This window comes from Ranitomeya imitator, chromosome 3 (genome assembly GCF_032444005.1).
Source record: "Ranitomeya imitator isolate aRanImi1 chromosome 3, aRanImi1.pri, whole genome shotgun sequence".
Classification (NCBI taxonomy): domain Eukaryota; kingdom Metazoa; phylum Chordata; class Amphibia; order Anura; family Dendrobatidae; genus Ranitomeya; species Ranitomeya imitator.
This window is the reverse complement of record NC_091284.1, coordinates 374,301,824-374,315,040: the sequence shown is the minus strand read 5'-3', so window position 1 is coordinate 374,315,040 and position 13,217 is coordinate 374,301,824. Positions and strand designations below refer to the sequence as shown.

The 13,217-nt window shown below is 41.3% G+C and overlaps 1 protein-coding gene across 1 annotated transcript in view; it reads left to right on the top strand.

The window, feature by feature from the left end:
* The window catches only part of EPHA10 (EPH receptor A10), a 1,463,996-nt gene that overhangs the window by 653,928 nt on the left and 796,851 nt on the right, over positions 1 to 13,217 (top strand). Inside the window, exon 5 of the mRNA XM_069756914.1 lies at positions 11,074 to 11,409. Within this exon, the coding sequence (XP_069613015.1) occupies positions 11,074 to 11,409 (336 nt within the window). The remainder of the gene's footprint in view (positions 1 to 11,073; positions 11,410 to 13,217) is intronic.

Sequence of the window (13,217 nt, the reverse complement as noted above, 5' to 3'; positions counted from 1 at the left end):
ACACATATCGGCCATTCACAACACAGCCAGTCAGGTTTCACCACGATTATCACAATAGATATGCCTCCATGCACATCCCAAGGAGCACTCACAGCGCCCCCTAGCTGTCACAGGGGTCACTGCATTACACATTCAAATACAGGTTTGGTTTAACACCAGAGCATAGCTTGCTCAGGAATGACAGCAGGTAGGTGTCATTGCATCTGCACACAGTGAAGCAGAAGTATTTGGAAGCTGGCCTGGTAGAAAGAAAGAAAGCAAAGAAGCCAATTTGAGAAAAACATCAAGGACGAGCTGACATTCTGAAGAAAGTACAAGGATTTGAGTGCAGGGTACAGGATATAAAGTTATTTTCTTAAATGAAACTCCTTTCAGATTGTTTGGGACATCTAACGAAATCGTTGTCAAAGAAGAAAAGGTGATCATTACTATGAATCCTGTGTCTTGCCAATAGAAAAAACATCCTAAGACCATTATCATGTGGGGTTGCTTTTTATCTAATGGAATGGGCTCACACAAAATTTTGTCTAAGAACACTGCCACGAATAAAGAATGATATCTTAACTTCCAAGAGCAAATTCACACAGTCCCATTGGCGGTGTCTGGTTATCTTGATTTTTTTTCTTGGGAAATTTCTCTTCATGCGCACCAAAAACGCAAACGCAGGAAAAAACGCATGTAAACGCGTACAAACATGGCGTTTTTTTAACCGCATGCGACAACACATGCGTCTAAAAAACGCTGCATTTATACACATTTATATGCGTTTTTTCCACCACTTGCGGATGCGTTTAAAACGCTGCGGATTTAAACGCAAATGTGAAACCAGCCTAAGAGAGCATTGGTGGAGCAATACTGCTAGAGAAGAGTCCAGAGATTGCTGTGTGTTTGAGCGCTTCACTCTGTAAGAGTTACTGATTGTTGCTGATCTAGTGAAGGAGTTTAGAGAGGGGAGTCTAAATCTTGCCTCATGGGAGCATCAAAGACAGTTGCCACTATTGGTTGATTGCTAGGGATGTCAAGTTGTGACATGCGGGTGCCGAATCTGTATCACTGTGAAATTAAGCTAAAGAAACCATGTGCTGAGCCCTAAAGTTTAACTATGAAACTACAATCTCTGTCATTATCAGATGTAACGAATGAAATATTGCGCATGCTGTCCGCTGTAACTATTCAACTTTAAAAGTTCCAGTCAAAGGAATGACCTTTCTTGATTCTTCTATTGTAATCTTCACCGAGGCACAAAGGGCGATGCAAACTATACAGCAAGGAAGCAGTATATATAGGGTGAAGGTGTATGCTAATAAAGATTCATATACCATATATACTCATTTATAAGCCGTGTTTTCAGCAAATTTTTGTGCTGAAAACAGCCTCCTCAGCTTATACACGAGTCATTCTCCCAGAAAGACAGTGGGGGAGGGGGACCAGTGGAGCAGTGGGGCACAGAGGCAGGAGCTAGTGGCTGCAGCTAAAGCCTGTGCCCACTGCTAAAGAGAAAATAATATTCACTGTGCTGGCAGTGAATATTCATTTTTCTTATAGTGCACAGTTACAGCCGCAGCCGCTGGCTTCTAGCATGTATCCTACTTACCTACTCTGCGCGTGCTTGCTGCATCTCATTCCGGACGGTGCCAGCAGCTCTTCTTGTCAAGCGATCACATGTCCCCCACTCATTTAGGTAATGAATATTCATGTCTCTCCACCCCCGTAGGTGTGAAGTGAATATTTATTACCTTAATGAGCGGGGACAAGTGTTCGCTCGGCAGGAAGAGCTGCTGGCCGGAACGAGATGCAGCGAGTGCGTGCAGGGAAGGTAAGAAGGATAAGTTTTTATTTTTCATTTTTTATAGGAACCATGCATACAAGGATAGGAGATAAGGAGCCATGCATACAAGGACGGGTACAAGAAGTAGTGATGAGCGAGTATACTCGTTGCTCGGGTGGTCTCCGAGTATTTTGGCATGCTCGGAGATTTAGTTTTTGTAGATGCAGCTGCATGATTTGCCGTTTCTAGACAGCTGGAATACATGTGGGGGTTGCCTGTTTGTTAGGGAATCCCCACATGTATTCTCGCTGTCTAGCAACTGCAAATCATGCAGCTGCGTTGACAAAAACTAAATCTCTGAGCATGCCAAAATACTCGGAGGACACCAGAGCATGCTTGGGAAAACACGAGCAACGAGTATACTCGCTCATCACTAGTAAGGAGCGATGCATACAGGGATGGGGAGCCATGCATACGAGGACAGGGATGGGGAGCCATGCATACATGGACAGAGATAAGGAGCCATGCATACAGGGACAGAGCGCAATGCATGCAAGGACAGGGATGGGTAGCCAATAGTGATGAGCGCGTGTACTCATTGCTCGGGTTTTCCCGAGCACGCTCGGGTGACCTCCACGTATTTGTGACTGCTAGGAGATTTAGTTTTCATCTCCCCAGCTGAATGATTTCCAGCTACTAGCCTGCTTGATTACATGTGGGGATTCCCTAGCATCCAGGCAACCCCCACATGTACTCAGCCTGGCTAGTAGCTGTAAATCATTCAGCTGCCGAGATGAAAACTAAATCTCCGAGCAGTCATAAATTCTCGGAGGTCACCCCAGCGTGCTCGGGAAAAGCCGAGCAAGGAGTACACTCGCTCATCACTAGTAGCCATGCATACCAGGATAGGGATGAAGGGACAATGCATGCCCATCTTATAGAGTTCGGTAATCCAGCTCCAGGAAAAAGGGAAAATTCTAATGTATTAAAATCCAATAAACTTTATTGAAACAAATCCATAAAATTGTCGATCCCAATAAGTGGTTGGGCATAGGGTCACATATTGTTAAGGACTGGCGGTACGCACCAAGTATAGATGATATGAAACTAGGTGCGTTCGCAGTCCGAGGTCCACCGTGCAGGTAGAAACCCTGCTGCTAGTAAGATGGACTATATGGCGGTACTATAAGTATACACGCACGGGTTAACTTCACCCTGCGTGAAGGAAGCGATCCTGTTGAGTCACAGGACCGCGGTACCGCACATAGAGCGCGAGCAAGAAGTCAGCGAACACAACCCCAACACAGGATTGAAGTCCGATTAGACCACTTGCTGGCACAACACCGCAACTGGGTGTGTAAGGAAACGATTAAAATAGTATATAAAGGCACGAGAGTGCATGCAGTGCCGCACTGATGGACGCCACTAACCACCCAGGCTTGGGTAAGGAAAGCGCAGAGGAAGCGCACGGCGCCGTACAGGCGGTCACAGCAACTAGACGCTGTTATGTGTGTAACGTGCTGTTGGATAAGTCGGGCGCTATATAGCAAACATACACCTTCCGCGAACAGTCATTCAATTGGGAGGGTATTTTAAAGAGCGACTTTCACTCACAACACACACACATATTATCAAGACAATACTAGCGCATGGTCGTGCGGTCATGCGCAGTTTATATACTTGCAGCACAGGAAGCTGCTACCTAAGTTTTGCCCTTTCAGGACCTTCCTGGAATGGAATGTGCTGCAGTACCTGAGCATGTGACCCCTGATCTCCAACGGGAGATCTTGCCCTGGGCATGCTCAGTGTGTGAAAATAAGGACTTAGTCCCAGAGAAGCCTGCTCGCCGCAGATCAGTGCAGGGTACAACAGGAGAGCCAGAAAAGGTAGTAGTAACCCTCTGCACAGAATCAGTCCCAGCAAGACGCTGGGAGCGACGCCTCCGCTGAGCAGACCCCACTGCCGATGCAGAATGGGAGACCGCAGCACACACGGATCGAGATTCCTCCTGTGCAGCAGAGGAAACTCGACTCCTAACACATATCAGCCCTCTGCTGAAGACTAAGAACACGTCTGTGTTCGAAACGCATTCAGTGAGGGCTGATATGTGACCCTATGCCCAGCCACTTATTGGGATCAACAATTTTATAGATTTGTTTCAATAAAGTTTATTGGATTTTAATACATTAGAATTTTCCCTTTTTCCTGGAGCTGGATTACCGAACTCTTTGTGCTTCTACCACGTCCTGGGCTGGATGTTTTTCCTTGCTCGGATGTCTGTATCGCTTGTGGATCCCTGTTGGGTGAGCTAAAATAACTTTTTTTATGCCCATCTTATACTCAAGTCAATAAGTTTTCAAATTTTTTCATGGCAAATTTAGGTGCCTCGGCTTTTACTTGGGTTGGCTTATATTTTAGTATATATACAGTATATCAGTGGCATCAAAGTGTTCTAAACCGTACTTTGCCAAGGTGAACCTTACACCTGGATAATCACCAATCGTCTTGCAATGCTTTCATTTCATTTAAAAGTGTTGACCTGACTAAAATAAAACGTCTGCAGTCACTCTGTGTGACTGCACAACTGTGAAACCTCTCACCGCACCCACCATGATCTGTAAGGATTAGCTTTTGTCTGTCCTGGGAATGGTGGTCACATATGCAATATACAGTGCCATGTGAAAGTATTTGCCTCCCTGGAACTTTTCAATCTTTTCCCACATATCATGCTTCAAACATAAAGATACCAAATGTAAATTTTTGGTGAAGAATCAGCAAGTGGAATACAATTGTGAAATTGAATGAAATTTATTGGTTATTTTAAATTTTTGTGGAAATTCAAAAACTGAAAAGTGGGGGGTGCAATATTATTCGGCCCCTTTACCTTAATACTTTGTTGCGCCACCTTTTGCTGCGATTACAGCTGCAAGTCACTTGGGGTATGTCTCTATCAGTTTTGTACATCGAGAGACTAAAATTCTTGCCCATTCTTCCTTGGCAAACAGCTCGAGCTCAGTGAAGTTTGATGGAGCTCGTTTGTGAACAGCAGTTTTCAGCTCTTTCCACAGATTCTCAATGGGATTGAGGTCTGGACTTTGACTTGGCCATTCTAACACCTGGATACGTTTATTTGTGAACCATTCCATTGTAGATTTTGCTTTATGTTTGGGATCATTGTCCTGTTGGAAGACAAATCTCCGTTCCAGTCTCAGGTCTTTTGCAGACTCCAACAGGTTTTCTTCAAGAATGGTCCTGTATTTGGCTCCATCCATCTTCCTATCAATTTTAACCACCTTCCCTGTCCCTGCTGAAGAAAAGCAGACCCAAACCATGATGCTGTCACCACCATGTTTGACATTGGGGATGGTGCATTCAGGGTGATGAGCTGTGTTGCTTTTATGCAAAACATATCCTTTGGCATTGCTGCCAAAAAATTCGATTTTGGTTTCATCGGACCAGAGCACCTTCTTCCACATGTTTGGTGTGTCTCCCAGGTGGCTTGTTGCAAACTTTAAACAACACTTTTATGGATATCTTTGAGAAATGGCTTTCTTCTTGCCACTCTTCCATAAAGACCAGATTTGTGCAATGCACAACTAATTGCTGTCCTATGGACAGACTGTCCCACCTCAGCTGTAGATCTCTGCAGTTCATTCAGATTGATCATGGGCCTCTTTGCTGCATCTCTGATCAGTCTTCTCCTTATTTGAGATGAAAGTTTAGAGGGATGGCCGGGTCTTGGTAGATTTGCAGTGGTATGATACTCCTTCCATTTCAATATGATCGCTTGCACAGTTCTCCTTAGGATGTTTAAAGTTTTGGAAATCATTTTGCATCCAAATCCAGCTTTAAACTTCTCCACAACAGTATCACGGACCTGCCTGTGGTGTTCCTTGTTCCTCATGATGCTCTCTGTGCTTCAAACAGAACCCTGAGACTATCACAGAGCAGGTGCATTTATATGGAGGCTTGATTACACACAGGTGGATTATATTTATCATCATTAGGCATTTAGGAGAACAATGGATCATTCAGAGATCTACAATGAACTTCTGGGGTGAGTTTGCTGCACTGAAAGTAAAGGGTCTGAATAATATCGCACGCCCCACTTTTCAGTTTTTGAATTTCCACAAACATTTAATATAACCAATAAATTTCGTTCATCTTCACAATTGAGTTCCACTTGTTGATTCTTCACCAAAAATTTACATTTGGTTTCTTTATGTTTGAAGCATGATATGTGGGAAAAGGTTGAAAAGTTCCAGGGAGCCGAATACTTTTGCAAGGCACTGTACATATTCCCGTGCAAAACCTGTCTAGTGAGCGTGACTTCACTTAATGAATGTGTAGTGAGGTCGGCCACGCCCCATCCTGTGGAAGTCGTAATCAAGTGGCTGCACCCGGTAGGCGGGTTCTGCCTATTAATATTTATATGGCACACTTGACCACAGTTGCCCATAACATAGAGTGACTGAGTTTTAATTTTAGACCGGACAACCCTTTTAAGCAAATGACTGGTTTCCTGTTGTAAATGCTGTGTGATATGAAATGGAAATGTTCATACAAAAATTATTTTAAATCTGTGAGTTTAAAAAAGTCTCATTGTCACTTGCAAATTTATAATTATTATACACTAATTAAAACAGTAACACAATTGTGTATATTATTAGCAAAATATCCCTGCTAATAAATGCAGTGATTAAAATAATTGCATTACTTTGAAACATGGAAAAGAAAATATTCTATTTACTACAGTCCTATTTAGCAACCTATTTGCTACTGTTATATAAAACTTACTCATAAGGCATTCATTTTTCAAATTCAGATCAGAAAATTAATCAATGAAGGTAATAAGGACCCCATACACTTTGTTCTAATGTCAGCTAACAGTTTATTGTGCATGGGGGCCAGCAACTCTCCCTCTGTAAAGGATGTCGGAAAAGAAAACAATCCAGCTTGTAGGAGTTTAGACCACTACTCCTTGTTCTCTAAGAGGCAAGCTGCCACCAGTGGAGTTTGGCACTGGCTCTTTCTTAGAGAACTCAGTAGCATTTGGCATAGTGAGCATTGTTCTGTATGGGAAAGTCAGGCGAGATACCTCCCAGCCAAACATTCTAAAGTATATAGATGCATTAACATTTTAGGTTCTAACCAAAAACCAAGTAGATTATTAGCAGAAGAGCTAATTTTGAAAAACATGTATGTATTGCCCAAAGTTCATAGGGTCTAGGTCCAACCCACATGATATATCATTACTGGAGTAGGTTCTGTTTGAAGGCTTGTGGAACCCTTTCTTGTTTTTTTATGATATAACAAGAGCCGACGTTGCTGATACATTCAAATGTGTACCAGTCTCTTCTACAAAAAGTGCCCATAGCACTCAAGGGGGAGGAGGAGGGGCAAACTCCCACATATATATAATCCTATAGCTTTAAAAAGAGCATGATGCCCCATGAATAGACATAACATCATCAATTTCATGTAAAAAATGTAAACTTTATTAACAAAACAAAATAATTAACAATAAACAAACAATATACTGTAAGTGATGAGGGTCGGTAAATGAAACGATGGACAACCACAGCCAAAAAGAACCCACACTAAAAAGTGTAAAGGTGCAATACAAAACAGCTCATAATGTAATGCTAAATGGTATAGGGCATACAACAAAAGCTTGTGGGATATGGGGGTGGGTAAAGATAATCATATCCTGGACTAATAAATAGTTGCCAATAAAAAGTAAAGGCCAGCCATCCTCTCCTATACTTTCCCACCCATATTGCACTTAGCCCAATCAGTAAAAAACTATATCTAATAAAGTGGCGTAGGTTTTGCTTACCCATGTGTGGTTCAGTGCTGGGTATGTCCACCAATAAGCCCCGATGCGCATTTCACGTACTGAGCTTCCTCGGGGGGCTGTGTGGATTACGGTCAGAGTTGGGTCTTATATGTCACTGCTCCATCTAATTGCCGCCCAGATCAAATGGCGCATGGGGGCGGGTCCCCCAGCCAGCTTTGCGCTCCTTCCGGCCATCTCATGACTAGCAGTTCTTACATTGTAGAGAAATTTCTATAGGTGCCAAGTATTCACCCTTTCTAGCCAATTTGGTCATGTCAGATTGGGAGGAGAGTTTTCTGTCCTTGGTCACTAATCTATCTCTTAATTGTGTCCTCTGGTATGGCAGATACATTGATGATCTGTTAATTATTTGGCAGGGGAATGTTTCTACTAAACCAGAGTTCCTATAATATTTAAATCATAAAATTGTTATCCTCACATTTATCTTTTTTCATCATTATACCACAACTTCTTTTTTAGATTTACAGTTTTCAGGTACAATTGATGTTATTTTTACTTCTACACATTGTAAACATCTTACACTATATTGCATGCTTCCCAGTCATATTGCAGTCATCCTAGTCATAACGGGTGACACCTGGAAGACCATCTAGACCTGGCCAGATTGGGCAGATGTGCTGTCTATTATAATAGCAATAGTCCAGCACACCCCAGCCTCAGATTGGGTAATTGGGCTCTCACTCACAATACTGGCAGTTCAGCACACCCCCTTCCTATAGAGCAGCTGAGCTGTCACACACAGAGGGATGGAATCATGATAACAATTTTTTTTATTTTGTCTTTTTCTGCTAATATTTTATTGCTTATCATGAAACTATTTTCCGCTCTTAAAGGGAATCTGTCACCAAGTTTTTGCTACCTCATCTAAGAGCAGCATAATACAGGAAAAGAACCTCTGATTCCAACAATGTATCACTTAGCTTACTGGGTGCAGCAGTTGCAACAGAATCAGTGTTTTTAGATGTAGCATGTAGTAGAGCTCAGAAAGTTAACTCCTCCCACAACACTGCCTTGTTTGAACATTGTCTATTGACAGTGATATGCTTATCAGAGAAGGGGGTGTGGTTGAACCAGGACTCACCCAAGCTGTAGTCCTGTCAATGATAATGTCCTGGTGATAAAACATTTACTGTATTGAAAAACCAGTACACAGCCTTATTAATGATTCATTTCCAAAATCATTGTCTCAACCCACACCTCATTCTGTCCTCAAATTACATAGCAAAAACCTGTTGACAGATTTCCTTTAAGTTTTTGGCTTCAAAAAGGGCAAATTCACAGATGGAGTGAACATCTACCAACAAATTATGTTTCTTTGCCCAAGTGTCAACATTGCTTACAGTACTTACCTTGTGCTTCCATGCTGTATCCTCTGTTGATATTTTGTTTGTTTTCTTGTCTATCTTTCCATTTATATTGCTTTTTTTCTTACCTTTTTTAAAATTTAACTAGAGATAAGATAATTTAAGCTTAAATGTTTGGCGTTCGTACTGGTCAGCTAGTGTCCTGTGCTAAACGCTGAACAGGGACTTTCTATCAAAGTCCGTAGCAATGTTTGGAGTTCCAGGGGAAGTCCGGAGAGAGAGGGAGGAGAAAGAGAGAGGGAGAGCGAGAGAATTTTTTTCCTGATCTAAACTTCAGGTCTGCATTGTTTTCAATGGGGTTTGTGTTCTAGTTCAAGTTCAGGTTCAGTTCTAGCACCCGAACCGAACTTTGGAGTAAAGGTCGGGTCGGGTACAAGAATCTAAACTTCCACAGGTTTGCTCATTCCTAAATGTAAGATTTTTGTATTATAATGGGCGGTGTTTTCTCTATCATGTGATCCTTATGCTGTCCTTGATTGGTTCCATTTGATATTTAGGTATTGTGGGAATAATAATAATAATAATAATAATCTTCTGGGAACTTTTTTCTAAGAATTTTTATGTCATAAATCAGCTCATTCAAGCTCCGTAAAAGAGATAAGGGTTACAAAACAAGCCATCAGAACAAGCTCACTGACGGATACTCAGGTAATGAGGTCGGCCACCTTTTTCTTATATGTGCAATTTTCCTCCCAGACTGACCAGAATTTGGGTCCAATAAATGGCTATTAATGACGGAGCATTTGACCAAACAACTCCATCAGCTTCCTCCAGTCATAAAAACTGTTCTTTGGAAAGCTTCTTGAACCCCTTAGTGAAGGAGCCAAATTTTTGAAATCTGACCAGTGTCACTTTATGTGGTAATAACTCTGCAACGCTTCAACAAATCCCCGTGATTTTGAGACTATTTTTTCATGACACATTATACTTTATGATAATGGTAAATTTAGGTCAATATGTTTTGTGTTTATTTATTAAAAATTTCAAAAATTTGAGAAAAATGTTAAATTAGCAATTTTCTAAATTTGAATGATTATCATTTAATCCAGATAGCCATACCACAGGAAAACATTAATAAATAACATTTCCCTCATGTTTGCTTTACATCATTACCATTTGTAAAATGTTATTTTATTTTGTTAGCATTTTAGGAGGTTTAAAAATGTAGCAGCAATTTTTCATTTTTTCAAGGAAATTAACAAAATTTATTTTTTTAGGGACTTATCCATGTTTGAAGTGACTTAGGGGTCCTATATATTGGGAAACCCCCAAACATGATACCATTTTCAAAACAGCACTACTAGACAAATTGAAAGCTGCTGTAAGGTAGTTTATTAACCCTTCAGGTGCTTTACAGGAATTAATGCAAAGCGGCATGACAGAAATGAAAATGTGCATTTTTACCACCTAAATGCCTCTAACTTCTGGACAGATTACTACAGCCGTCAGACTGTAAGGCCACTATTTGGTTGTGAATTGCCATGGCAAACATCAGGACCACAAAATCATGATCTGAGGGCACAAGCTTGGACAAAGAGGAAGCCCCCACAGTCTGTTAACCATTTATAATGATGTAGTCACTATTGACAGCAGCATCTAAGGAGTTAAACAGATTTGGAGGGTGCAAACACTGATCGTGGCTAACGCAGCAAATTTTCAGCTATAGTGTACAGTGGACAGCTGCTGGATTGTCACTTTTATGGCTATTCTCTTATATCTCAGGTCAGTTAAAAGACATATTGGCTGTCATTAAGGGGTTAAACCTCACATGGGAGACTGATGGACTAGTTTTGTCACATGCTGCTTCATCTTCAGCCATTTTACTGACAGAAGTGTTGATCAGCCTGTGAATAAATATGCACTAATAAGAGAAAGTGGCTAATCCATTAAAAAAGCTAGATATATTCTGCAATATATCTCTGTATATAGCGAGCAGCGACTGTGACCGTGGCCCCGGCACTGACTGACAGCAGGCTCACGTTAACAGTTCCCTGTAAAAAATGCTCAAGGAGAAGACATAAACATATGACAAAAAATCTTCCGTGTAAGAGCAGGCCTAACTTGTCTCTTTGTCCTTCTAGGACCACCTTCTGCACCAAGGCACCTGATTTACCTAATGAAGCAAACAACACTGGTTTTAGAATGGAATCCACCTTTGGACACTGGAGGCAGGGGTGATCTCACCTACAACATCTTCTGTGATCGTTGTTCCATCGTCTTTCAGCAGTGTGAGCCTTGTGGGAGCAGCATTGGCTACGTTCCTCAACAGATTGGATTAGTCGAACGGACCGTTACATTGGTCAACTTGTTGCCGCATATGAATTACACCATCCGAGTGGAGTCCGTGAATGGAGTTTCTGATTTCAGCATGTACACCAAGCAGTTTGCCGTAATTAACATCTCCACAAACAATGCAGGTATAGTAAAAATAATATTTTCTACTTAAAATTGCTGTTTGCTAAGGTCCTATATTAATTCATTTCTTCTATAATTGAATAAACCACTTTAAGACTTTGATGTTTGTTAGTTTTATCCAAAAACAAAATGTACTTTGTTGGCACAAATTACCAGCTTTTTTTTTAACTTTTTTGGTTGTTTTTTTATTTATAATACAAGGCAACCTTCTTTTGATCAATGGAAGTGAGACTTTGACAGTGACTATTATAGCTTGGCTTAGCTGTCAGCAGCCAGACATTTAAAAAGAAAAGTATTTTAGAATTATGACAAGCGCTTTTGTAGGAGGCAAAAATAAATATTTCATTTTCATGCATTACAATATCTGGTAGAGAAAACAATTTTTGTATATAACATTCAGTTATTCGGCAATATTCATTTTTACATTCATTAATAAATATAATTGTAACACATATTATTATTATTATTATTATTATTATTATTTATTGTTATAGCGCCATTTATTCCATGGCGCTTTACATGTGAGGAGGGGTATACATAATAAAAACAAGTACAGTAATCTTAAACAATACAAGTCATAACTGGTACAGGAGGAATGAGGACCCTACCCGCGAAGGCTCACAATCTACAAGGGATGGGTGAGGATACAGTAGGTGAGGGTAGAGATGGTCATACAGCGGTTTGGTTGATCGGTGGTTACTGCAGGTTGTAGGCTTGCCTGAAGAGGTGGGTCTTCAGGTTCTTTTTGAAGGTTTCGATGGTAGGCGAGAGTCTGATGTGTTGTGGTAGAGGGTTCCAGAGTAGGGTTGATACGCGAGAGAAATCTTGTATGCGATTGTGGGAAGAGGAGATAAATATACTGTGCATTCTGTGGTAAAAAAGTATTGAGTGTTGAAAATTGGATGCTCTCCCTGGTGCTGTTTCCTTTGCTCACTCCTCCCACTGCCTGTACTAGCATACAAGGGTTAAATACTTTTTCACTTTAACCTCTTTTCGTACACTGTAGGACAGAAAGATAGGAGAACGGCAGCATTACACCCATGCTTGCACCCTTGTGGGGTTTATTGAAAAGCCACCGCCTCTTCCTTCAGCTAATTGGCAGAAGTTACAGTTTTTAGACTCTCCGTCAAGTTTAAGAAAACCCATGGCATACCCAATATAATGTGATTTCTCTTGTATCTTCCTTTTGATAAAAGTCATTAATTATCGCTTAGCATAGATTAGCCATTATATATCAACATACCAATACATTATCATGAATAATAAAAGTACCAATTACATTTAAAGAGAATCAGTCAGCAGTAGGGTTGAGCGAAACGGGTCGGCCATTTTCAGAAGTCGCCGACTTTTGGCAAAGTCGGGTTTCATGAAACCCGACCCGACCCCTTTGTGGGGTCGGCCATGAGGTCGGCGATCTTCTGAATCTGGTATCGGAATTCCGATACCGAGTTCCGATATGTTTGCAATATCGGAAATCGGTATCGGAATCCATATTTAAGTGTAAAATAAAGAATTAAAATAAAAAATATTGCTATACTTACCCTCTGACGCGCCCTGGTACTAACCGGCAGCCTTCCTTCCTTAGAATCAGCGCGTGAAGGACCTTAGATGACGTCGCAGCTTGTGATTGGTCGTGCGACCTCCCTGCTTCTTTCCGGCAGCCTTCCTTCCTAATAATCAGCGCTTGAAGGACCTTCGGTGACGTCGCGGCTTGTGATTGGTCGCGTGAACGGTCACATGGGTGGTCGCGCGACCAATCACAAGCCGCGACGTCATCTAAGGTCCTTCATGCGCTGATTCTAAGGAAGGA